This window comes from Psittacula echo, assembly GCF_963264785.1.
Source record: "Psittacula echo genome assembly, chromosome: 10".
Taxonomy (NCBI): Eukaryota; Metazoa; Chordata; class Aves; order Psittaciformes; family Psittacidae; genus Psittacula; species Psittacula echo.
This window is the reverse complement of record NC_137741.1, coordinates 15,605,764-15,629,312: the sequence shown is the minus strand read 5'-3', so window position 1 is coordinate 15,629,312 and position 23,549 is coordinate 15,605,764. Positions and strand designations below refer to the sequence as shown.

At 49.5% G+C, this 23,549-nt stretch overlaps 1 protein-coding gene across 1 annotated transcript; it reads right to left on the bottom strand.

The window, feature by feature from the left end:
* Positions 1-4,827: 4,827 nt before the first annotated feature.
* On the bottom strand, positions 4,828-22,021 carry KLHL25 (kelch like family member 25). The gene is made up of 3 exons (XM_080626241.1): positions 21,947-22,021; positions 9,928-11,757; positions 4,828-4,958 (listed from the first exon to the last, which is right to left on the bottom strand). The coding sequence occupies exon 2, from the start codon at positions 11,738-11,740 to the stop codon at positions 9,971-9,973; it is 1,770 nt and encodes a 589-aa protein (XP_080482367.1). The 5' UTR covers positions 11,741-11,757; positions 21,947-22,021; the 3' UTR covers positions 4,828-4,958; positions 9,928-9,970.
* Positions 22,022-23,549: the final 1,528 nt, after the last annotated feature.

The following is a 23,549-nucleotide window of genomic DNA, read 5'->3' as shown; positions in this document are numbered from 1 at the left end:
AAGCAGCCCCTGTTTGTGTTGTGTGCGTGGGTAATGCCTCCAGACAGAGACCCAGAAATGGAGCCATGGGGGGGCTCCCATCACCCTGCATTGGCTGGAGGGCAGAACAGCTGCCTATTGTGAGTCTCAATGCTGATGGGCTCAGGGGGTGTCTGCCCATCTGATCCTGTGAAGTTAGAAACCAAAAGAGCTTTTCTTGGTGGCTCTTAAGCTCTTTTCTCTTTGTTTGGTTTCTATTCATCCCTTTTAATACACAGCTATTCCTCACAATGACAGGGAGCCAGCGTACTGGGACTGGCTGAATGGAGAGGGATCCCTGCTGGGGTGGGAAGAGAGAGTAGAGAGAAGCAAAGGGCAGAATTGAGATGTTTTCTCTGACAGAGCCACGGGACCAGGGTTAGGTGTGATGCTGGGACTGAGGGAAGGGCTTCCTATGGGTATTAAACCGCATCCTGGCTGACAGTGCCAGCAGCTTTCTCAAGAGCACATCCTGGCATGGTCCTGGATCATTCCTCCAGCCTCAGCTGGGCAGGGAGAGCTTCCCAAGAGAGCCAGAACTGAAATAACACAAATCATTTGATTCCTGAGCTCTGTGGTCCCTGGGGGCTGCCAGGAGGAATGAAAGGACACATCGGATACCGAGGGTCAGTCCCCTTGAGCCGTTCCCTTATCTTCACTTGGAGAGGGGCACATAGATACAGAGGGGTCCTTGTTTGTGATGCCTGTGGGACACAGCCATGAGTGGGGCAGGGAGAGGGAAGTGAGATGTCCAGGCGCTGACAGCGTGAAAGCCAGGCTTTCTTCCACCTAATTGGATTTGTTACTCAGCTGAGGAGCACTGAATGGCTCGGGTGGGCTCCGAGCCTGTGATTGCAGTGAAGAGGTGGGGATGATGCGGTAAAGTAGGTCACACTGCTGCAAACAGGGCTGATGGCTCTGCACAACTGCCCATGGTGTTAAATGAGGAGGTGGTGAAATGGAAAGAGAAGGGGGATTGTAAGGAGGGAAGAATAAATGACCCCAATCTCTGCTGTTCATTCCCACCAGGAGCCACTCCTGCAAGGTCCCATCTCCGGGCACTGGAGCAACAGGGATTGGGCCCAGCTGGTTGCAGGTTGCTGGGAGCAATGGTTTCTCCTGCTTTTAGGAGCTTAACTTCATTTGTGAGTCGTGTGGGATGGCAGTTTGTGAGCCTGGACCCTCTTCAGTACTAAAACCTGCTGGGTTTATCCCAAGAGAGAAAAGGAAAACAATTTGACATGGGACACTGGGAGAAAGTGTAGTGCTGGGGCATTAATCAATGTGCAGGAGATGACAAGCCAAGGACATGAGGCTTCAGTGCTCTGTATAGACATGGATGAATTTAAAAGCAGGTTGGATGGCTGGAAAAAACACTCCTTCACTCCAATTATGTGTTTAAAATGTTAAATGGATGGATGTGGAGCTTCCGCAGACACTGGAGGTATTAAATCACCAGCTATTCTGCTTTTAATTGACTGTAGTGACAAAGGGAGAGTGAGCTCAGATGGTGATTCCCCGGAGGGTTTCGTTGCACAATAGCATTATTTCAAGGGCAGCTGGGGTCAGGCTGGGAAAATGCATACTTAAAAATGAATAAGGCACTATGAGTTGCATTTAAATAAGACATAGGAGCAGCAGGATTTGCATCTGGGGAGGTTCAGTATGGTCAGTCCCTGCGGATGGAGGTCCTGAGAACTGGGCTTGGGAGCGATTTCTGAGCATCTCCCTGCTCTCTCCTTCTTAAGTCCCTTTTGGAGTGTGAGAAGCCCCATTACAGTGAACCAAGATGGACATTGCCCATGGGCAAGCCCCAGACTGGGCCAAGGGATGGGCTAAAGGATCTGTGTCCTGTCCAAGCTCTCCTATGGGACTGGGTGGCTGCAGAACAAGGCAGAAGCTAGGAGTGGGAAGCAGTTTGCTGCCAAGCCTGGCTCTGGGCAAGGGCTGGATCCTTGCAGGACCCTGCACCTCATGGGGATCTCTGTGCCAAGTCCTGGCTTCCTAACACTCAACAGGTCTGTCTGTGGTATGTGGATGTATCCCAGGAGCCTGGGAATGCACAGCCCCTGTAGCACCAACGTACAAGACCCTTTCCCAAGTGCCCATCCCAGACAAAGCCAACCTTGACCTGCTGTGATGGGGAAAGGCTCTTTTAAGAAAGCAAAACAAACCATGCTGACATCCCTTCAAAGTTAAAACCCATCCCCACTCTGCCTGTAGCCTTTTTCTGACTGTTCCATCCATTTCCATCCCCTTTTGCTTCATGGCTGCTAACCAAGAAACCTTTGTATTTTGCATCGCATTTAATTCCATAGCAACAGGTCGCTGCTGTCGCAGCAGCTGCTGATTGCTTTTGAATTGTCTTTCAGGCAAGCTCCAGAATAAATACAAAAGAGCAGGTCTTTGCATGGCTCATATCAAAGCTAGCCAGTGCAAAGCCTCCTGAGCTGGTATTTAAAGTCCCAGAGTCCCATATAAAACCTGAATCAACAAAACTGAAAGGGATTTTATTCACACACTCCATTTTCCCCTCTCCTGCTCATCAAACAGTCATTTCTACTCTTTGGTTTCCCAAAGGGCTCTTTAATGAGCTTTTTCTATGGCACTTTACACTCTTATCTGCCCAAATCATGTCAGATAATGCCGCTGCCCACCCAGGTCCCGCAGGCAAGGAGACATGTTCCAGTCTCCTTTATAGATGAGATATTCGGCTCCAAATCCCTTTGAGACTGTGCATAACCCATAGGAAGCTTTGCTTCCCCAAGCCCAGTGGCGTCTGCAAGGGAGAGGAGGCAAATAAAACTTTGCAAGGTGGTTGTGTTTTGCCCATTGGTGCCCATTAGCTGCTCCAAGTGATGCTCTCACACTCTCAGTCCTGAGCAAAGCTGGAGCTGCTGGTCTTGTAGCAGGGAAAAGCTCAGCACCTTCCCAGAGCAGGGCTGGATCAGCCCCCTGCTCCTCTGGGATAAGGAGAGATGCACATGGAGGGGAAGCGTGATCGGGAGCCTCAGCTGGAAAGCCCATCTTGCCTGTCAATGGGCCCCTTTCTTGTGAGCTGCAGCAGCCAAGAGAAGGCAAATAAGGAAAACAGAAGTACAAATTCTTCTCATCTTCCTTAGGAATGACTGGCTTTCCCTGCAGGAGTAGCTGTGGCTGGGCTGGGCCCCCTCAACCCATTTGGCAGGTATTAGCCTTGCAGACTTGCAAGTTCTCCTACAGTCGTGGCACGGTCAAGTTGGGTGAGCACAGCCGTGGAGAAGGAGACACGTGATGTCCTCAAGACATGAGAAGGCCTGGACTTTATTCCCAGGCCTACCACTAACCTTGGACAAGACACTTGACATTGTGCCTCAGTTTCCCAAGCGCTGAAGCAATCATAATTACAGCCGGGCTGGTTGCTTAGGAGGTTGGTTGTGAACCGCCCCACCGAGTCCCAACCCTGTTATTATTCCTCATCCCTGTTATTAAACCCAAATCCAACTTGCTTAAGAATGAAGAGTCCTGTGAAAAGCACACAGACCGTTTCCCAGATCATCATTTTTATTAAAGTTCACAAGCAGCTGAAGGAAGAAAGAAAATACAAAGACTGGAAGATGTAAATAAACGTCACTCAGAGCATCGCAGGCTGGCTGCGCGCAACGTGTGCTCCTCCTGGCAGCGCTCGCTTGCTCCGAAAAGACCTTTGTTGTTTGAAGCTGTGTCAAGGCTTTTCATCGCATTGCATCATTCATCTGGCCAGGCTACAGCTCAACCTAATTCAGGGGCAAAAGGCAAGCCTGGAGCATCTGCAGGACCAGATCTGCTGCGGAGGGAAGCGGGATGCTGGTGCAGGCTGGTCGGGAGATGCATCCGTGTATTGACAGCCAAAATCCAAGTGCGTTCCTCATCAGCGTGAATGAGGAGCGACTCGGGCTGACAGCTCTTGCAGTGATAAACCCAAACAGAGTGAGCCAACATGCATGGATAACCTGGGGCAGCTACAGCCCAAGCGTTGGCAGGCAACACGCAGGCAGAAATGCTCACATCACTCCGAGGTGAAGCCAGGATGTGCGGTGCAGCGGGAACACGGGGGATTCCCACTCCAACAGCCCCATGGTGCTCCCCTGCTCTGCTCACTAAAGGCACAATGCCCCTTCCCAAGGCTGTGTCTGCTCGTGTGCTAATTACCCCTTCACCCACGCTGCTGGGTGAGCACAGGAGCTCAGCAGATCGGCTCCAAGCAGGGTTTATCTGGTGACTATCTCAGCAGCGGTGCCAGAGCCTTGGCACGCTCTGTGCTCTTCCCAGCAGCTGCATGCAGGGAGCTGCCGGCCCCCGATCGAAGCGAGGGAAGGGGAAAAAAGAACATTAATAAGGCCCAAAGTGCAAAGCAGAAGGCACCTGCCCTGTTCCACCGCAGCACCCGCCGCTGCTGGCAGCCGGCCCGAGCTCCCACGCTTTGGTGTTTCAACAGCCATCGCCTCCGCGGAGCGGCCAAAGGATGGGGAGCCAGGTGCTTTCAACTCCTTTTCCCTTTAAAAACACTTCCAAGTCACCCAAACAGCAGCTACTGCCAATGGCAAGTTCACTGCCTTTGGATAAAAACTATTAATGTCTTTTATCCCCCCCAATCGACTAACAAAACGCACCTAACGGGTCCCCACGCTGCTTGCTGAGGGATGCAGCCTGGTGCACATCCTCCGTCTCCCCAGTCCACTGGTACCCATGAGCGTGCCCATGTCCAGCCCCAGCCTGGCAGCCAGTGGCTCCTCGCTGTCCCCATATCACGGCTGGTGGTGGGGCTGGGTGGCCCTTTGTGCCCCCCTGGCGTGATGCTTCCCACTCCTGATGCTGGGAAGGGATGCAAAAGGCTCCTCAGAGTTCTGTGCAGGAGGACCGGAGGAGACTCGGTCACTGTGTCGGCTCCAGCAGTGAGACAGGGGATATGGATGTGGCATCTGGGGATAGAAAGAGAAAGGTCATTAACAGCAAGATGCCCATGCAGGGAAGCACCAGAAAAGGGGTTGTGTGTTGGCAGATACTGGGATAAGCACCACCCTGAGATCGGTGAAGATGGAAAGCAGGTGGTTTATTTGGGATTTGGGATGTGCTTTGCTTTTGTAGGAAAGGGGAGAGAATATTCAGCTGAGGAGGGCTCAGAGCACTGGAGCCGGCCAGGAAACTTCTGTGGACATAAGGGAATGAAAAGCTGAGGAAAATGGAGTTTTAGCTTTTTTATTTAGGGCAGGGAGGACAGCCCAAAAACTGGAACAGACAAAACAAAAAGACCTTTTTTTCCCTCTTTTTCCACCGGTTCCTCCAAACCCATCCATATGACTGACATTTCCAATGGATTGATTAATCCAGTCTGGGCCCTTGCTCAGACTGCACGTGTTTCCATCTGCCCAGGGTTAGGAAAAGCCTGATTTCCATCGACTTCCCTCCCCAGGCCAGCCACTCCCTCCCAATGCTGCCTGATAAACTGGCTTCAGAGACAACCAGCCAAAGGAAAGAGCAGCAGCAGCAAAAGAACTGCAGTCCCTGTTTATCCGGCCTCACTATTATAACACATGCAAACGGGTTTCCTTAGGAGCCACCAAGGGAAACCAGCTGTGACTCTGTTCCTGTAACAGGTTGCAGTGAACCAACCCAGCAGCACACAGGTGAGCTGCAGTGATTAAGATCCTAATTATCCTGAGGGGTTTTTAAGCCCTGCTTGCAGGCACTCAGGGTTTTTGCATGGGAAGAAGCCTTGCTGTGAGCAGGGCTTTGTGGAGATGGAGCTGGGACTGGTACGTAGCAATACAACTCTGCAGCTTCTTGAGAGGTAAGTGCTGACCAAGTGTTGCTCCATGTAGATAGGAAGCCAAACCAGGTAGCAGTAAAATCCTCCTAGAAAAGGCTTGGTATCTAAGCTGTAATTGAATAACAGGACAATTCACTGAACGCATCCAACACTCAGTGTGACCCCAGTATCAGAATACAGCTCTGGGCATGGCTTGCTGTCTAAAGCCTTGCAGGAGCTTTGGAGTCAAAGTTCAGCTTTTAGGTGCCACAAGAGCCTCAAAAACCTGCAGCCTTGGCTGCTTGATGCCCACCCAAGGGCAGGTACCAGCTGCTGATGCCACCTCACAGGAGCGAAACCCACCAATGGATACCAGTGGGAGCCACAAAATGGGCTCTGAGCATTCAGATGAGTCCCAGGAATAGGTGCCTGAGCAATGTCTGACCACCAGGCTCCATGAGGAAGGTCCTGCAGGAGCCAAAAACCACCAGGATGCGAACCCCTGGCTCCTACCTGCCTTGGGGCTTGGCTCATCCCCATTTATTTTGAGATGGGAGCTACAACATCTCCACCCCAGGGAGAGTGTTTGAGGCTCAAGAGGCAGCACAGAGGGATGCAGGGGCTCCCCTCTCCATTTTATCTTCCCTGGCTGGAACATGCAATCTGCAGCTTCCTCATCTGCAGCAACCATCCCAACCCCAAGCTGGTGGTTCATCTCTCTGGCCCAAGCCCATCTGTGACTCTGCCCCATGAAAATGAGAGCATCGCACAGGACTGGTAGTCTGGAGGAGAAGCCACATTTAATTTGGAGACAGGCAGCTTGAAGAACCTGTTCCTGGCACCACCTGAAGTCACCTCCTGGGACGTACAGACTTGTCCCCATCAATGGGTTTTGCACAGTACTGCAGCAGTGACCAAACAGCATCATCCCCTGCTGGGATGTCCTGGCTGGGCTTTGATTGTTCCTATGAACACAAAAGAGTCTTTTATTTCCATTTTGTAAGGATTAACCTCCTTGGGGCCCCAGCTCCATAGGTGGGAGGAGACCAGGCTTTCATGTTGCATATTGCTAATCACACTTGATGCCTGGTACGAACTGCAGGTAATAGGCACTAAATTCATGTCACACGGCATCCTTGGAAGGGGCCCTGGGACCTCTGCTGAAAGGTGCCCCAGTTCCAGCTGGGAAGGATGAAGGCCATGCCCTCGAGGAAACACTTCCAGCTGATCAGCTTCATGCATTAAATGAAAAGCAGGCTTGGTGGTTGGTTTATGATCCACATTTGTCAAGGATACAATATTTAGGTTTCTGGGCTGGTATAAATGCAGCCTCACCAGCTTAGAGGTAAGAAGGTTGGGTCTTTTCATGAGTATGAAGTAGGATTTCCTACCATTTGACTGCCCAGACCTTTCCCCACCAACCCAGATTGCTGTGCTCTGAGGGCACCTTGGATGGTCCCTCCTGAGCCTTCTCCAGCTGAGGCAGGTTTTCCATAGGATTAGCATTCTCAAAGCACACCAGAACCAGGGCATGTGCTGGCCAACCTGCCTTCCTGAAGAAGGATACCATAAAATGCATGTTGCAGCAGAGACTTTACCCAGTGGGGGCTGGAAGCCAGAAGATGCCCCAGCCAGACATGCTGCAGGATGACAGGGTAATTGTAGGAGCCTATAGCCAGTTACCCCAGTTGCTAAGCCCAGTTTTGGCACTGGTGCAGCCAGGACAGCCAAGGCATATGGGACATGGCTGGTGAAGCATGGGCAATGCATGTGCATGGGAGACATTTGGATCTGGCCTTCACTCATCCATCTTGGTGCTTTATTTAAGGAGCTGTCACAGTGGCTGGGGCCATAACAATAACTTCACTTGAAAAAAAAAAAACCCCAACAGCACAAAATCTCTAGCAACTGACAAGAAGAAACACTGTTTGGCAAGAACTCATGTATATTTTAAATACTTCTTTTAACCGAAGAGTGGAAACGAAGCCAAAAAAGCACATAAAGCCCTCACACAATGACTTTTCACCAGTTTTATTTGCAGGTTGGCATATTACAGTTCCTGGTTTTCTTGTGCTTGTGCCAGATTACATGGGGAAAAAAGCTATCTATACAACCCCCACAAAGCTGTTTATTAGGTCCAGAGAACCCAAGTAGATTATAGAGGGAAAAAAGGTAGGAGAGGAAAGTAAAATCTCTGTGACTTTGGAGACTGCTTTTTCTTCGGTGGCTGAAGAATCAACTTCCACCTTCAAATATTCCCTATTCCTATTCCCAGCAGCACGGCTGGTGTTGAGCTTTAATATTCAGACACATCTGCTACCAGAGAGAATTAATTTTCAGCTCTAAGATGGCTCTTAAAGGGAGGTCCTGTTGATCCAAGTTGAAAATGATGGAGTCCTCACACTCTTTGCTGCAATATTTACTAGCTGAGTGGCAGTTAATTAGATTACCAAGCCACTGTGACAGATGCTAGGCAATGCCTGAGGAGGAGAATTTGGAAAGGTCATTATCTTCCAGTGCTGGGAAAGCTCTCAGGGATCGTATTTTAACCCTTTCCACTCTTCCCTGCCCTCACTGCGCTCCAACCCATGTTAAACCCAGGTGTTCCACAAATCAAAGGCCAGCATAATGCTCTGGGTGCTTTTTATTTCCCACCTGAGCAAAGCAGATGGTCACGTTGGGCATATGCCTGCCAGAGGTGCCAGGAGCTCCTTCTTGGTTCCCAGCTGGCATCAAAAGAGCTGATCACTGGGAGATGCTAGTAATTTCCGCCGCCGGGCGATTCCCAGGCGCACCAACCACACCAAGTGGGAAGCAGGGAAGCGAGAGGGTGTTAGAGGGTTTGGGCAGCATTCTGTCTTCCCTGTATTAAGTGAAGTGGATTTTGATGAGCCTATGAAGAATTTCTCTCCCCACACTCCCTGTTTTCCAAATACAACCATAAGTGAAGCTCGGCAATCCCACCCCTGTACACACGGGTTTCCCAGCTCCGTCAGATGTAGTCTCCAACCACCAAAGCAGGGCTCTGTGTTGCTGGCACTGTGAATCCTGCAGACTGAGCTAGCAGAGGTGTTACAGGCTTCCTGGGAAGATGATGCTATCCAAGTGTTGCCCTTATCAGTGTCTGCTTCCACAACGCAAGGTGAGAAGAGTTTTCGGCCTTTACCTGGCCAGCTGCATCTCAGCACAGATTGGTGAAGGCATCCAAAGCTCTGGAGTGAAACTGGTAACCAGAATGGCAACCAAACATCCCACTGGGAAGGAGAGAGGAGGAACCAACAGCCCTGTCCCAGTGGCACTGCAAGAGCACCTTCCCTGAGCAAGCACCAGAATGAGATAGGGCATCATGAGATTCCACCAACTTTCTTATTCTCACACCCCCCAAAACACCGATAAACACATTCTTCTTCTGGTTACAAAACCCCTTCCCTCCCACTCAGATCTCACACAGAAGTCTCAGAAGTTCTGATTTAACAAGCAACCATTTGGATATTAAATAAACACCAGGACCATCAAATGAACCATGGCTCCTAAGCTTTTGCTTCTGCTACCCACTGAAATGTAAATATAGAGTATAAAAAAAGATCAGGATTTGCTGGCATCCCAAGGGTCACTTGCCTACAGATTCATCAGCTCTGAATAAGTCACCCAGATACTGTGTAAAAATTCTGAACCACTGAGATTTTTGTCCACTTTTTGCCCTAGTATCTCCCAGAACTCAAATGCAAGTGCCTTTAGGAACCTTAACTCCCTCAACCACATGGGGACAGGGTGTATTCCACAGTGATAGCCATGAGAGCAGTTGTGGACACATCTACCCTCTGCTATCCACCCACAAAAGGTGGCACATCCAGCTAGCTTGGAGCAGAGGGAGAGGAGCTGTGGCCTCCTTGCAACCATCTATGTAGATGTGTCTCTTAAGATACTGGAAGGATCGTTTGGAACCAAGAGAAACGTGGGAGCTAGCTCGATATGCAACATCACAGAGCAAATCACTCTTCTGGAGTTGCATCTCACCTTTAAGTGTACCTTCTCATAAACTATGAGCAACCTTGAAAGCATGGCTTCGGCATGGTGTGCGCAGACACAATTGAGGCACACAAAAGATGGCAAAATTCAGTTTTAGAGGAGGAGACCCTTACCTTATTGACCTCCTGGATACAAGCCCCCGTGCCCTGACCCTCATCATGATGGCAAGTGCTTCCAGGTGCTGACAAAAGCTGTGGGGATGAGCGAGTAAGGCACTGTTGTGATACAGTTCCATGTGTCTGATGTAGGGTCATAGCAGTCCAGCGTTTTGCACCTCTGAGTGCCAAAGTAACCCCCCACCACATAGAGTTTATTCCCTGAAGCCAAAGCATGGCATGACATGCGCTTGGCTGTCATGTCCCCAATGCGTGTCCACTGGTCCGTCTCGCAGTCAAAGCGATAGGCAGAGGCTGCTGTGAACTCGGTGTCTCCTCCCATGATGAAGATCTGGCTGCCCAGGACAGCAGCTGCTGTGTAGCGCCAGGGCTGTGGGCACTCGGCTTTGATCATCCACCGGTTCTCAGCTGGATCATAGCACTGCACTTTGGACACCATGTCTCGGTGAATGCTGGTCCCACCAAAGACAAAGAGCTTGAGCCTGGCGCTCACCACCGCAGCGTTGCTCACTCCATCTCGCAAAGGAGCCACCATCGTCCATTTGTTGGATATGGGATCGTACTTCTCTACTTGCTTCAAGGAAACAGAAGGAGATGCAGGGAAGACTCCAGCTACCGCAGTGTGTCCACCAACCACATACAGGCAGTTTTCCAATTCAGCTGAGCCATGTCCAAACCGAGCTATTAACATTGGGGCAGCTTTTGACCATTCCTCATGAACTGTATCATACACCCATACGTCTTTTGAGACCCCGTTCTCTGAGCCCCTGCCTCCAGTGATATATACTTTGCAGCCGATGGCACAAGCACTAAACTCCTTTCGTGGACTCGGCAGGTCTGCTTTGGGGATAATTTCCTTTGCTTTGTGATCCACTTGGTAGATCTTATCACACATGAAGGTCTGTCCTCCCAGGATCAGCAAGGTGTGCCCAGCTTTGCGAGGCCTGGCACAGGGACTGGTGACTACCCCATCATTCTGGAGGATCTTCTTTTTGCACTGAATAGCTTCATCCAAGACAAGCTTGTTCCTTTCATCCACCATGATCAAGTCCTCACAAGCCAAAGCTTCCTTGAGGCATTCAGAAGGAAGCAAGGCCAGACGAACGTTCCTTAGAAGTTCTGGGAGATAAGCCTTCCGCTCCTCCAGATCATATTTTACCCATTGGATGACAGCCTTAAAGACCTTTTCTTCATCCTCAATTTCCAGCTCATCGCTGGAGATGAGGTCCAGCAGAGTGTCCTTGGAAAGGTTGTTAAAGTCCTCACTCTTGTGAACAGTCTCAAAGTTAACCAGGCACATCCTCCAGGAGAGTTCATAGAGCCGGCGGCACTGATGAGCATCTGAAAGCAGCATCATGCCCAGGCAGTTGGAAGGGTAGAGGTTCTTCTCCAGGAACTCAGCTGCTGCATCTCGGACATCATGGAACTGCAGCATATCTCCAGCCTCCAGGAGGGACTCAGCATTCTCCTCATTGATGATGATCCGAGAGGAATAAGCGAAGTCCAGCAGTAGCTCCAGCACCTCCGGGTGGAGGCTGTCATGGAAGTTCACCTCATCATCCAGGCTCTCCCGGAGGCCATTGCTAAACATGGCTTCGAAGTATCTGCTGGAGGCAGCCAGCACTGCCCGATGACATGGGAATGATCTGTTTCCTGCCCAAAGGGTGACATCAGTGAACATGCAGTGCTTCCGCAGGGTGTTCAGATGGGACAACACGCAGTCCGGGTGGGAAGCTTTGTGAAAAAGCAGGATGTTCATGGAGCCGGTGCTCGTCCGGGATTTACGGTTCTCGTGCACGCTGACTGACATGATGACAAAGCTCTTGCCTGCAGAGAAACAAACAGGAAAACCATTAGTCTTGTCCTTACTGGTCTAGGGCATGGAGAACTGATGTATTTGCTATTCAACCCTGGTACGCTGCCAATGGACCTCAAACATGAAGCACCATCCCAGTGCTCCTACACCCTGGCTTGCAGAGCCCGTGCCTCCCGCATCCCACTTTAACTCAGGCTGAGCAGGGTGGGAAGGCAGAGTAGGGTGAAGGGGGAAATTCTGCACTTGGGTTTCAGCAATGGAGCAACAAAGTGAAGTAATCAAACCCCATACTGGAGGGTAAATTGTCTCAACAGCCCCTAGAGCGTATTGGCAAACCACAGAAGAGTTATTTTTCCTTAGAAAACAGCATTAAGAGAGCAAACTATCCAGGATAAAGGGCATCGGTCTGTTCTTGGCTCAGCAGAAATCAAGCTTGGCTTCTGATTTTCATGAAGATTACTGCTGGTTTAGGAAAGGCAATGGCACAGGTTTTATTTATGGAATATTTGGATACCAGCACAAGATGAAAGTTTGGAACAAATTACAGCAATTCCTTTCATTGTAGTTTCTGTTGATAAAACTCACCAGACACTTCATGTGACTATAATATTCTGCAGGACAGATTCACATCAGAGAATAAGACAAAAGAGAGAACTAAATTACACTTTTTAACAGACAGGCAGAAGCAACCACGAGGCTTTTATTAGCTACTATTTCATTTAAGTGCTACCTGATACCTATTCTTCCCCATAGAAGAAAACCCCATCAAATTAATACTACTTAGATGATAAAATCCAAGTCATTTACTTCAAAGTATTTTAGCTGCTCAATTTTGTTCCCCATGTAACTAAAATAGACTGACAGATACGCATGCATGCTCTGTCCCAGGAGTGTTTTGCCACTCAGGGCAGGGAGGATGCTGTGTGGATGCCCAAGAGCATCAAGGGCTGACGGCCTCAGCTCAGCTTCCCTGCCAACACAAGGGGCAGCCATAGAAAATGGCTACAAGCTGGGAAAAATGGGCCAACTTCATAGAAAAAAGGAGCTTGAGAAACACTATCCAGCTCTGTTGCACCTACTCTTCAACCTAACACTATTTTTCTATCCCCTTTCTACCTTGTCTTCCCCAAACCACTGCAGTTTTGCTTTGCAGGCTGGAGACACCAGGACTGAAACCCCACAGCATCCTACTCCAGCCACCTAAGTGTTTAGAAATCAGTAATCAGCCACACAGATATAGTTGGGGAAGGGTTTTTGGTTGGGTTCTTTTTGTTGTTACTGGTCGGTTGGGTTTTTAACTTGCCCATCATAGCCCAAAAGTTCTCAAGGGTCTTTCTCATCTGAAAGCACAAGGTCTGCGGATTAGTCCTGTCCTGCCCAGCTGGGTTGAGCTCACTACCACTCAAGCTCCTGGGGGAAACCACGGAATGTTGAGAGGGCAGACGCAACGCACCCAGGCTGCCGACAGGTCACAGCCTTGACCTGGCGGAGACCTGCATCCGCACAACCCTCCCATGCTCCATGGATGGATAACCTCAAGCGGAGGTGGATGGCCAGATAAGCTGCCTGACTCATGCTCTATTCATGCATTTCCTAGCCCTGCTTCTCCAACATCTCCAAAAGAGTCTAAATTCAACAAATAGTTGTGGGCATGTCCCTCCTTCCCCAGGTGCTGCCATGAATTATTGAGGTTGGTCTTCCTGAGGCCTCACTCATTCCTCAGGGCTGTTTCATAGCCCTGGGAAAAGGTGTTTCTGTGCTTCCCCGTGTGTAGAGGTAGCTTGCCCAAGTAGCCACAACTCATATTTGACCTTCGAGCCAGGCAGGAGCACTGATGTGAGTACTGATGTGCATGCTCATCACCAACATCTCCGCAGCCTGGCACTGAGGCCTCCAAGCTCATTTTGCTTGTGACTGGAAGCTGCACAGCAACAAGGCTCCAAAACAGGAAGGAGAATGCCATTATAGAGCTACACTTTGATGTGCATCTGAAGGAAATGCTTTTCAACATCTACTCCCAGCATAGGGCCAACACTAATTTAAGAGGTTATATGGATTCCCGTGTCAAGTCTCTATAATGCCGAAGTGAGGAATACAAATGAAACATTTATGAGTCTGCTAAAAGCTATTGATTTAGGTTTCCTATTCCCACAACCTCAGAAACCACCCTGCCGCTGCTTTCTTTGCTTGCAGCTCAGGTCAAGCTATTCAATCGTAACCTTTGATTTGCTTATGCACAAGAAATGAAGCAATTTATATAGGACAGCTATGGAAACAAACAAAAAGATTGCAGGAAGGCCGCCTCATTTTTTTTCTGACACTAAGATTAGAAAAGCCACTACTCAGAATGGAAGGAGGTTATTTAGAAATTGAAAATGTCTGTATAAAAGCTGCAGCTGAGCCATCACATATATACACACATACATACACACACATATATATATATATACACAAAAAATCTCAGGCTTCTAACATCAACCATCTTGCCCAGGGCACTGGGTAACCAAATAATATTTCTATCCAATAGGTATTGAACAGTGTCGAGGGAATAAATTGGCAGGTTCCATTCCAGTCCCCATCAGCACTGCTCTTCATATCACCTTGTCCTAGTACAGGCATCAACTGGTCCCTAGTACAGCTGCAAGCCTGAAAGCTAAAGAGGCCACAGCCCTTTTACTTGGCCTCTTCTGGAGCTGGGTTGTAACAATGGATGTCACTGGTCACAGATCAGCAGAGCTAGACAGACCGTTAAACTGGAAGTAAAGCAGCGTCTGAACAGTGGTGTGCAGTCACCTCACCAGCAATAGGCTTGCTGGTGGCTTTTGGCAACTTCAAACAGCTTGTTTTGAGGGTTTCTTGAGTCCTGCCATAGCTGGGCACAAGCAGAAGTGGCAGGTATAATTCCTCCCCTCACAAACACACCCCACTGCATCTCAGTCTACAGAGAATGTGGCATCATCTCACCCATATCAGATAAACAGAAACTGCAGGCAGCAGCTATTTCATCCTATGGGTTCCTTCCAAAAAATCTAGCAGCCTTCTAGAAGTCTGTAACTAAAAGGATCTTCTACACTTCTCATGATGTGCTTAAATGTGTGCTTCAGTCTAAGCAATGTTTTAACTGCAGTGGCAAATGGGCTGGACTCATGACGTGCTGTTACAGGCACTTCTCTGTGGCAGATGGATGCAGAGCAGGATTTGGTTGCTACCGCATTCCTCACTTCCCTTACCAGCTACTGAGCTTAGAGTGAAAAACCAGAACCACTCCGAATAAGGAGTATTTTACACAAAGAAACCTGTCAGTGGCTCCTGCCAAGCTCCCACCTGCTCTGTGAAGGCTCAGGGGGTTATCAGAGTTTCCAGCTGCATCTTCCATCATGCAGGAACTATGAGCAGACACATCAACGTGAACAGCAGGAGGCATGACCCTGAACAAACAGGCTTGGATTTTTCCACGCTCCATTCTTTTTCTTTTTGCCTTTGAAAGGCAGTTATTATAAAAATAAGCATCTACTGAACAGCCTTTTAGGAGGATCTTACTGCATGCAGAAGCAGATGATAACCCTTCTATCCGGGTGAGGGCAGAGGAGCATCAGTGCTTTGACAGGTATACAATGCTGGCTGCTGGCTATAGTGTTTTCCTGGCTGTCTGCAGCCTTTGTACACCAGGTAAAGGAAAGACAGAGGTTTTCCCAGCACAGAAATATAAGGGTGCTTTGGAAATCCTTCCATGCACACACAGAGGGTGGACAGCAATCCCAAAGGAGTTGACTCAGGGAGAAAAGACCCCTTGAATCACAGCGCATGAAAAAAACCACCCTAGCAAGACTCTCTGGACAGGAAAAGCTGGCAAAGAGAAGACAAGGGGGAAAACCAAAACCTCAGAGCTGGCCAAACTCCCGTCCAAACAATGGCCACAGTTCTTGCCTCTGAGCATCTCTTGCTTCCTACAAACCATGCCCCCAGCAGAAGGCTGACCCTCGTGGGCTGGTGGGTGGCCATGTCTGAGCTGATGCTATGGATCACTTAGGAGAACCTCGTTCTATTCCCTCTTGAAAATTCCAAGCAGCACTTAGAAATCCCACACTTTGAAGCTGTATGAGGCCCTGGTCCACAATCACAAAAGAACTGCATATAAGAGGACAGCCCAGAATGACCGGTGACACACGGACTATATTTAGCTAGGCTTGGGGTTCTCCCTCCATCTCAAACCAGCAAGCCATCCACAAATCTCCAATTTATTCACTATCTGGAGAGAGTCAACAGTTAAGATGCTGCTTCCTTTCAAGAGGACAGTATTTGAGAATGAATAAGATGTTCCCCCATGGGAATTCAGAGGATCAAGGATCATTTCTGCTTAGAAAGGCAAAACTACAGGATTTATAAGTGTTCTCCCAGCACCGTGAAGGTTGGCTAAACACCCAACAAAGAGCCTAAATCCCATGAGCTGAAGCTGGCACTTTCTGTTCGCCAATCAGACTTTCAGAGAAGCAGCAAGCAGAACATGTTCCTTTTTCCTCTGCTCAGCCATGAACTATTTAAAGCAGTAAATAAGTAAATAAATAAGCACTAAGGTTCCCTGCTGGCCCAGTTCAAAGGAGAAGCTGCTCACGCCGCAGTGCACATTCATTCCCAAGCAGTCTCTCCATGGATGTACTGCACTACAACCCACAGCCACCCCTTCCAAACCAGAGCAGACCCAGCTTGAGCAGAGCAATGGCTGCTTTCACAGGGAGGCAGGCGTAAGATTAACTCTTATTTTCTCTCTGATTTCCCACTATCAACCCTTTGGGGTTAAATGCCATCCAGAATTCAGCCAAAGTTCAACTTCTCCCTGGAACTGGTGGGACAAATTCTCTGTCCATTTGTAACACGGCAGCTCCCTCATCCCAAATATTTGTACCTTTCCAATGCCTTCATGGACTTTACCACCTTGCTGCTTGGGCCCGCAGCATCATTCTGGGATAAAATTACTAGTATAACACCAATTTCCCCCTTTTTATTGTACAGAGTAGCAAGCTAGAACCCTGAAGTCATCTACTCTGTTGTCTTCATGGGGAAGAGATCCTTGCAAAGCCCGCAGAGCTGTGTGGCAACACAGTCAAATGCAGAACCCAGATACAGCTGCGATTCAGATGCAATTTCCTGGCACTGGAGATCATCGAAAGGTTTGAGAAGGGGGATCTATTACATGCAGGCATTCACGTACTCACAGCCACAGCTCGGGCTTCTAAAGCGGAAAAAACCCAACAGAAAACAGGAAAAGATGCTGGGGGAGTGAGACAGAAAACAAGAAAGGGGAAGGAACAAATGTAAGGATGTTTTCACGTTTTCACGTCCTTGCCTAACGCAGTGGACTCTCAGCTTGGTGCTGCTTGAAATGCTCAACACCAGTAATACCTTGCTGTAAAGAGTGCTTGAGATGAAGGGAATTAAAATAGTACCTGGCATTTAGTGCAGCACTGCCCTTGTTGAGCCTGGGCTGCTGCCAGGTGGGCAGCAGAGGACCTTCACCACATCATCTCCCAGGCATGCTCCCTGCTCCATCCACACTCCTGTGTGCCAGGATGCAGACTGCTCTCTAACAAATCGGGTTCATCTTCAGCAACTCCGGTGAATTTTGTGGTTTGCCCGTGTCAGCCAAAACTGTTCTTGTTTTTCTTGGGGATGACTAACACAACAACGATGCAAGTGTGATTTTGCACGTTGGAATTCAGGCAACGTAAGTCTGCTGTGAATCAGAGGGTATCTCTGTAACAGAGCTGGATTTGGCTTTCCTGAAAAACTCTCTTTGTTTCATCATATTTGCAAATATGCAAGGAAAGACTTCAGTTGACTCCATCCCACCAGCACAGAATTTCTGATCCTGCCCCAGCCTTTGAGAATGGAAGGCATCCTTATCATTTCTTCTCATTTTCTCACTTTCTCATCTAGCCTGTATATCCAAGACAGAAAACAGAGAGGCCATGTGAAAGGCTCCTTCTGTTGGCTCAGACAGAAACTGGGAGGTTTTCCAAGCTCAATTCTGTAGGCTCCAGGAGATCAGATTGTCTGGAGAAGGTCCGGGCACATATCTGAACGTCAACATGCTTACTAAAGCAAAGTGGAACTCAGAAATTCGTTCTGTCCATCACTGCTTCATATCCCATTCTCACTAATACTCACCTTTCCTCCCATTAAACCTGGGCTCCACTCTGAGCCCAAAGCCACCACAGGAATCAGCTGAATGCCACTTACTATTCAAAACAAAAGCAGGACTGCCAAGCTGTACCAATTAGTAAGGTTCTTGTTCTATCTTGCAAAAGCACTGCTAAAAGGGGCAGTAGTGCCTCAAATCTACAAGACATGAACTAACCTGAGCCAAAGGCAACCATGTTCCAATCAAAATAAAAATACCCTTAGGAGATCCTGTTTGCATGCAACACATGCAGTTTTATTTGCATATCAGGTATTGGATTTGCTATTCTGCAATTGAGATACTCCATAAAGCTACTTGAGCTACTGGTGAGGCAATCACAGAGAGTTCACATTCGCCACTGAGCACATTGGCTTTGCAGTTCCTGGGAATACCACACCCTCCTACAGCCACTATCCAAATCGGGATAAATAATGCTTTTAGCCACAGTTCAGGCTCCAGACAATAGCTTTTCATTGCTATGCCTTAACCCCAGTGGATCTTTTCAGAGCCAGTGATTCATTTCAGAGGCTGCTGTGGGGTTTTGTCCTCTCTGCCTGCCCTCTAGCTCCACTGGTGAATAAATCCCATTCTACCAGATCAATCACAGTCACTTTACAAAATGAATGCAGGGCTGCAGAGGAGGCGAGTTTCGCAGTCCCTTCTCTCAGATTATACTCAAAAAAGGCTCCAGAATGGAAACACTCTACTTGATCACAGTATCTACCCCAGCCCCATCTGGGCAGGATAAAGTCCTTTTCAAGCAAGCCAACTTGCTAATGTGTTGCAAAGGCAAAAGGCCTTTGGTACTTCAAATACAGAGTAGTGGAACCACATGCCACTTCCCAGGGAGAGTTTAGACGATGAGATGTGGTATACATCAAATTAATGCCAGAATAACCACTGCAGTTGCTGACTCCAGAAAGCATGTTCAGATCCTCCCACTCTCTGTATACCATTCCTGGCTCCCAGCACTGGGGCTGGCAGAGCTGATTGCTCTGATGGTCAGGCTAACCAGAAGCTCTGCTACGGACGCTCATACCAAACAGGTCTGTCTGCCTGCTGTCAGGGCAGGAGCTCAATTTCATGCCTGGCCAGTTAACCCAGGGTTTGGTTTTGTCTTCCCCTCTCCCCTGCCAGGCAGGAGATGTTGGTGCAATTGCCAGGTTTGGTTTGGAGGAGCTCATCTGCAATTCTGGCTGGAGTTCAGAGCCATGGGGATGGGAGGCCCTCATGCCTCATAAACCAATGAATCCCTGATGTTGATGGGCATGGATGACAGCTGTTCCCAACTGGGTTGTAAAGCCCTGAAGAGCCTGGGGCTGCAAGACAGGGAATAGCCCCCTGGCTCTGGACAGAAGGAACAAATGTCACACCCACCTCTGATAGTTTTCTTTCAGTACAAACACATCGAGCCACGCAGTCAGCTTGCAAGTTCTGGCCCAGCATGGGAGTGCTGCAGCAGCTCAGTCTATCTTGAGCATCCATGCATGCATCACAAGCAAACCAGAGTGATTGCCAGTGGGCTACAGTAATAAATTCGCCTCGCCACAATCTGACAGGCTATCATAAAACACAGTAGTCTTTGCAAAGTCTAATGATCAGCAAGCAGACAGTGGTTATGGGACATGTAATGTTCCCAGGCTGGAGTGATGTGGGGAGAGCAGCCTGCACTGGCTGCAGTGATACTAATAGTAACTGCAGGGACAAAGTTGATACACAAAGACAGACCAATCTGATGGTGGTTAAAGATCAGGCCAGGGGGCTTGGGCCGGCGTGTTATAGCTAGATGTTTCCTAGCCAGCATTCCTGCAGCCTCTGTCTTATGCAACACCAGCTACATTCACCGCAATTCAATTACAGTCTATAAAAGACAGGAGTAAATCTACTCCTCAGTTCAAGTGCTGACACTGCTGCTTCAAACCTGCCCCTTCCACAGTCCCCAAGCATCAGTCACCATCACCCCGGGGCCAGTCTGGCCTGTCCTGCTCCACCTACTCATGCCCAGAGCCAAAGCTCTGCTCAGCACCCTCTTTTGTAATGCTGCCACTTCCCTCCCCATCTCGCAATGTGCTGCCCATCCTCTTCCACCTCCACAGATGGCCACATCCTGCCCTTCCTGTTTCACTCCTCTAGCTCCCTAGCATTGCCTAAAACCTTTGCTGGGTGTAAGAAGGACCTGAACTCTTGCAGGGTTTGGGGAGTGGTTTGCTTCCACTGTAGGGACAAAAAAGGTATTGTAATTCATATACACATATCCACACACTCCTTGCCCCCAGTTCAGGACCATGTCCAGCACTCCAGTGCTGGAGGAACTGTATTTCATATCAGACACAGGCTCATTTTCACACATTTGGAGTACGTGTCATGCAGCATCTTACCATCTGTTCCCAAGCTGTCTGCCTTCATAAATTTAATTTGCCTGCTCCTTCAGTGGAATGATTTTCAACTGGCCTTATCTCCTCTCCAAAACCACATCTGAGACACCATCCCCACTGCTCAAGTTACTTGAACCTGCCCCAAACACAGCATGTGAGGCTACCACGGGGCTCGCTTTGCATACATGCTGAGGCAGAAGGATTTCGGATAACAATCCTCAAATACTTGAGAAAATGGACAAAAAAGGGACAGGAAGATTAAGTTCCTCAGTGCTGAGTCTGCTTTCAGACTCCTGTGTCCACATTATGGTGTGACTAATTTGCTTCTGCAGCAAATTTCACTCTGCTTTTAGTCCTGAGAATCTTGTGCCTACCCCACACTTTCCTGCGGCAGAGCAAACTTCCAGCTATGCCTCCTCCCCAGGTGCTTTACTCAATACAGCCTTATCACAGAGATAAACCAGAGCAGATGGTTAGGGTTAAAAACACAGAAGAGACAAAATGTGTTTTCAGATAAGATTTGATCTGAAGCAGCAAAAAGGACAAGGAAAACAGAGAGGCCCTGGGAAGGGTCCAATCTCACCAAGGAGCCAGACCCCTGGAGAGGTGGACAGAGAAAAGAAAAGCACAGATCTGTTTTAAAGACTCTGAAAGGAGACTATGCCCAGAGCAGCTGTGTTAACAGCAGCAGCTGGCCACCACCAGAATCGTGCAGGGTGTGTTACAAACATCATGCGTTGCTCCTAAGGTAAGTTCAATAAAAACAAGTGTCACAAGACACAGGAAGCAAGGAGCAGACAAGGGAAGTTGTCAAGATATGAAAGCTATAGAGCTGCTTGTTTTTCCTGCTGCTCTGGATCTGTCCTGAAGAGAAAGAAGTACATTTGGAGGAAGGCTACAAAAGCTATGTCACACAGCACCCTGACCGGGGAGTCATTCCAGCAGATCACAAGAGAAGACATGCAGAGATTGCCAGGAAAGCACAACCCAGCTTGGGCTCTCCATGCACATAGCATCAAACACTTGGGTGTCTGCTTACCAAAGGCTGAGGACTGATTTTCCAAGATTTTGGCTAGTCTCATCCCCCCACCCCAACAACTACAAGTGCAAGTGGATAGATATAAAAAATGAAGAAAAGCCCAAAATCTACCAAACAGACTTTGAACTTTTGTAAATGCAAAGGGGTCCATAAAGAGAGCAGAGGGATGGAGAACTACTTTTTCCCCTCTGCCAGCTCAGCTCACTCACATACAAACCCATGACGGAGTTACCCGCACTGATTCCATCAGAAAGGCTCTGCGAGCTGTGTCCCTTACACGGCAGTTTTAAGTGACCTCTGCACAGAGGGGAGCAACGCCACTTCACTTCCATGTTTAAGAGACGATCAGCAGCTATATTCTTGTTGCTTTAGAAGAGAGCAGCCCTTCACCTCCCTACACCTCTCCCTGCCAGCTCTCAGCGGCTGCCTATGGATCACGGCGCTCGGACACCCCAGGCAAACCCCGGGGCCGGTAACCTGGCTGCTGCCGTTCTGCCGGGGACGATCTGCCACCGGCCGGCATGTCCTGCCCTCCCCGGCGCTGGATCAACGACCGGAGCACACCCGGCCCTACCGAGAGGGCCCCAAAGCTGGGGGCAATCACTCACCCTGTATCCTCCTTCCCGCGCCCGGCCAAGCCGAACCCTCGGTGAGCCGCCGGCCCAGCGCGGAGCTATGCTGCGGCCCGGCCGGCCCCCGCCTACAGCGCTGCCAACGGCGGAACCGGCCTCGCGTGGGACTCAGGGGGCGGTGCCGGCCGCCGCCGCCGCCGAGGCCAATCAGAGAGAGCCGAAACCGTGACGAAAGAGGGGGCGGGCGCAAAGGGGGAGCGCCCACCAATAGGAAGAAAGGAAGGCGGCTTCGGGGCAGGATGAAAGCGGCTCGGAACGCCCTGGGTCCTAAAGTCCGCTGTCTCCCGCTTCGGACCCGAGGAGCGACTCTGCGCTGCGTTTCGCTTCCCCCTGTGGATGCGTGGCGGCCCCACGCCGGCTGGATTGGCACTTCCCGGGGGGTTGCGGGTCCTCCCAGCTGTATTGCCGCGGAGACGGCTCTTCGGCCTCTTTTAGAGCCGCATCCCCATGGCAGAAACTCTTCCATTACCCCCCGAGCCCTCTGCTGGGTCACCCCGGCCAGCAGATACGCTCCGAGCCCCACGCCCCCAGCAGGATCGGCACCTCCCGGTGTATTGTCCTAGCGTGTGGCTCACCCACCTCCAAACCAGGCCTCCATCAGATGGCAAAAGTCAGCAAAGCTCTGCAGAAGTTCAAGCAGATTCTGAACTCTCCATCCTCAGCTCAGCAGAACTTCAGTCCGTGGGGAACGTGGAAGTCAACGGACTCCCACGGGATCCCTTTGCCTGCAAGGATTTGCAGAGCTGGGGATCAGATGGGAATGGCTGGGTTCATATCCCCCAGGAGGGAACAACCAGGCAGTGCCTTCAGCTGGAAGAAACAGAGGACACACACTTTTAAGTGCTTCCTTTCGCACCATGGGCCAAACGGGGGAAAAAAGGCTCATTTAGAAACAATAATATTTTTCACATAACACAAGGAGGGGCGCTGGTGGCAGTCCTGCCTCTGATCCCTGCTCGTGTTTTCCAACCGGGAGGCACAGCAGGTAGTGGAGGAACTGGCCTGTGGCATAATTTCCCTGTAAGTGGCTGTGCTTCCCGTGGGACATCGGTAATATTTCAGCTACCAGAAAAAAAAGAAGCTGGAAGCTTTATTGGATACACAAATCCAGGATACACAGAGGAGGCAGGGAAGAGGTGTTCCTTATCTTCTCCCACGACCCCATTTCTCCAGGGCCCTACTCCCTGTACTCAGTTGTAAGTATTCGGTAATAAGATTCAAGGAAGAAACTAGCAGTTCTACCAAGTGTATCTCCCCAGATAATAGCTGGATGGAAATACCCAGCTCCAAAGTGTGCCAAACCATCCATACACCCAGGAATGGGCTATTTAGGGGCTGCTCCTTCCAACCTAGTAAGAGAAATCTCTTTGAGCTTCTCACTGAAGTAACTGCTACTGCTGGCCCTTGCTTCACAGTGATGACTCCTATGAAGTGCTGCCTGGACAGTTAGTTTTACATGGTATGCACATGGGAGGAGGTGGGAGGTGGCTGCTATGAGGATATATTGAAGCAAAAATCCCAATAAATACATAATACAGTCCTTTCTTCTCTTGCCAGGTTGGACAGGTCAGCTTCAGCT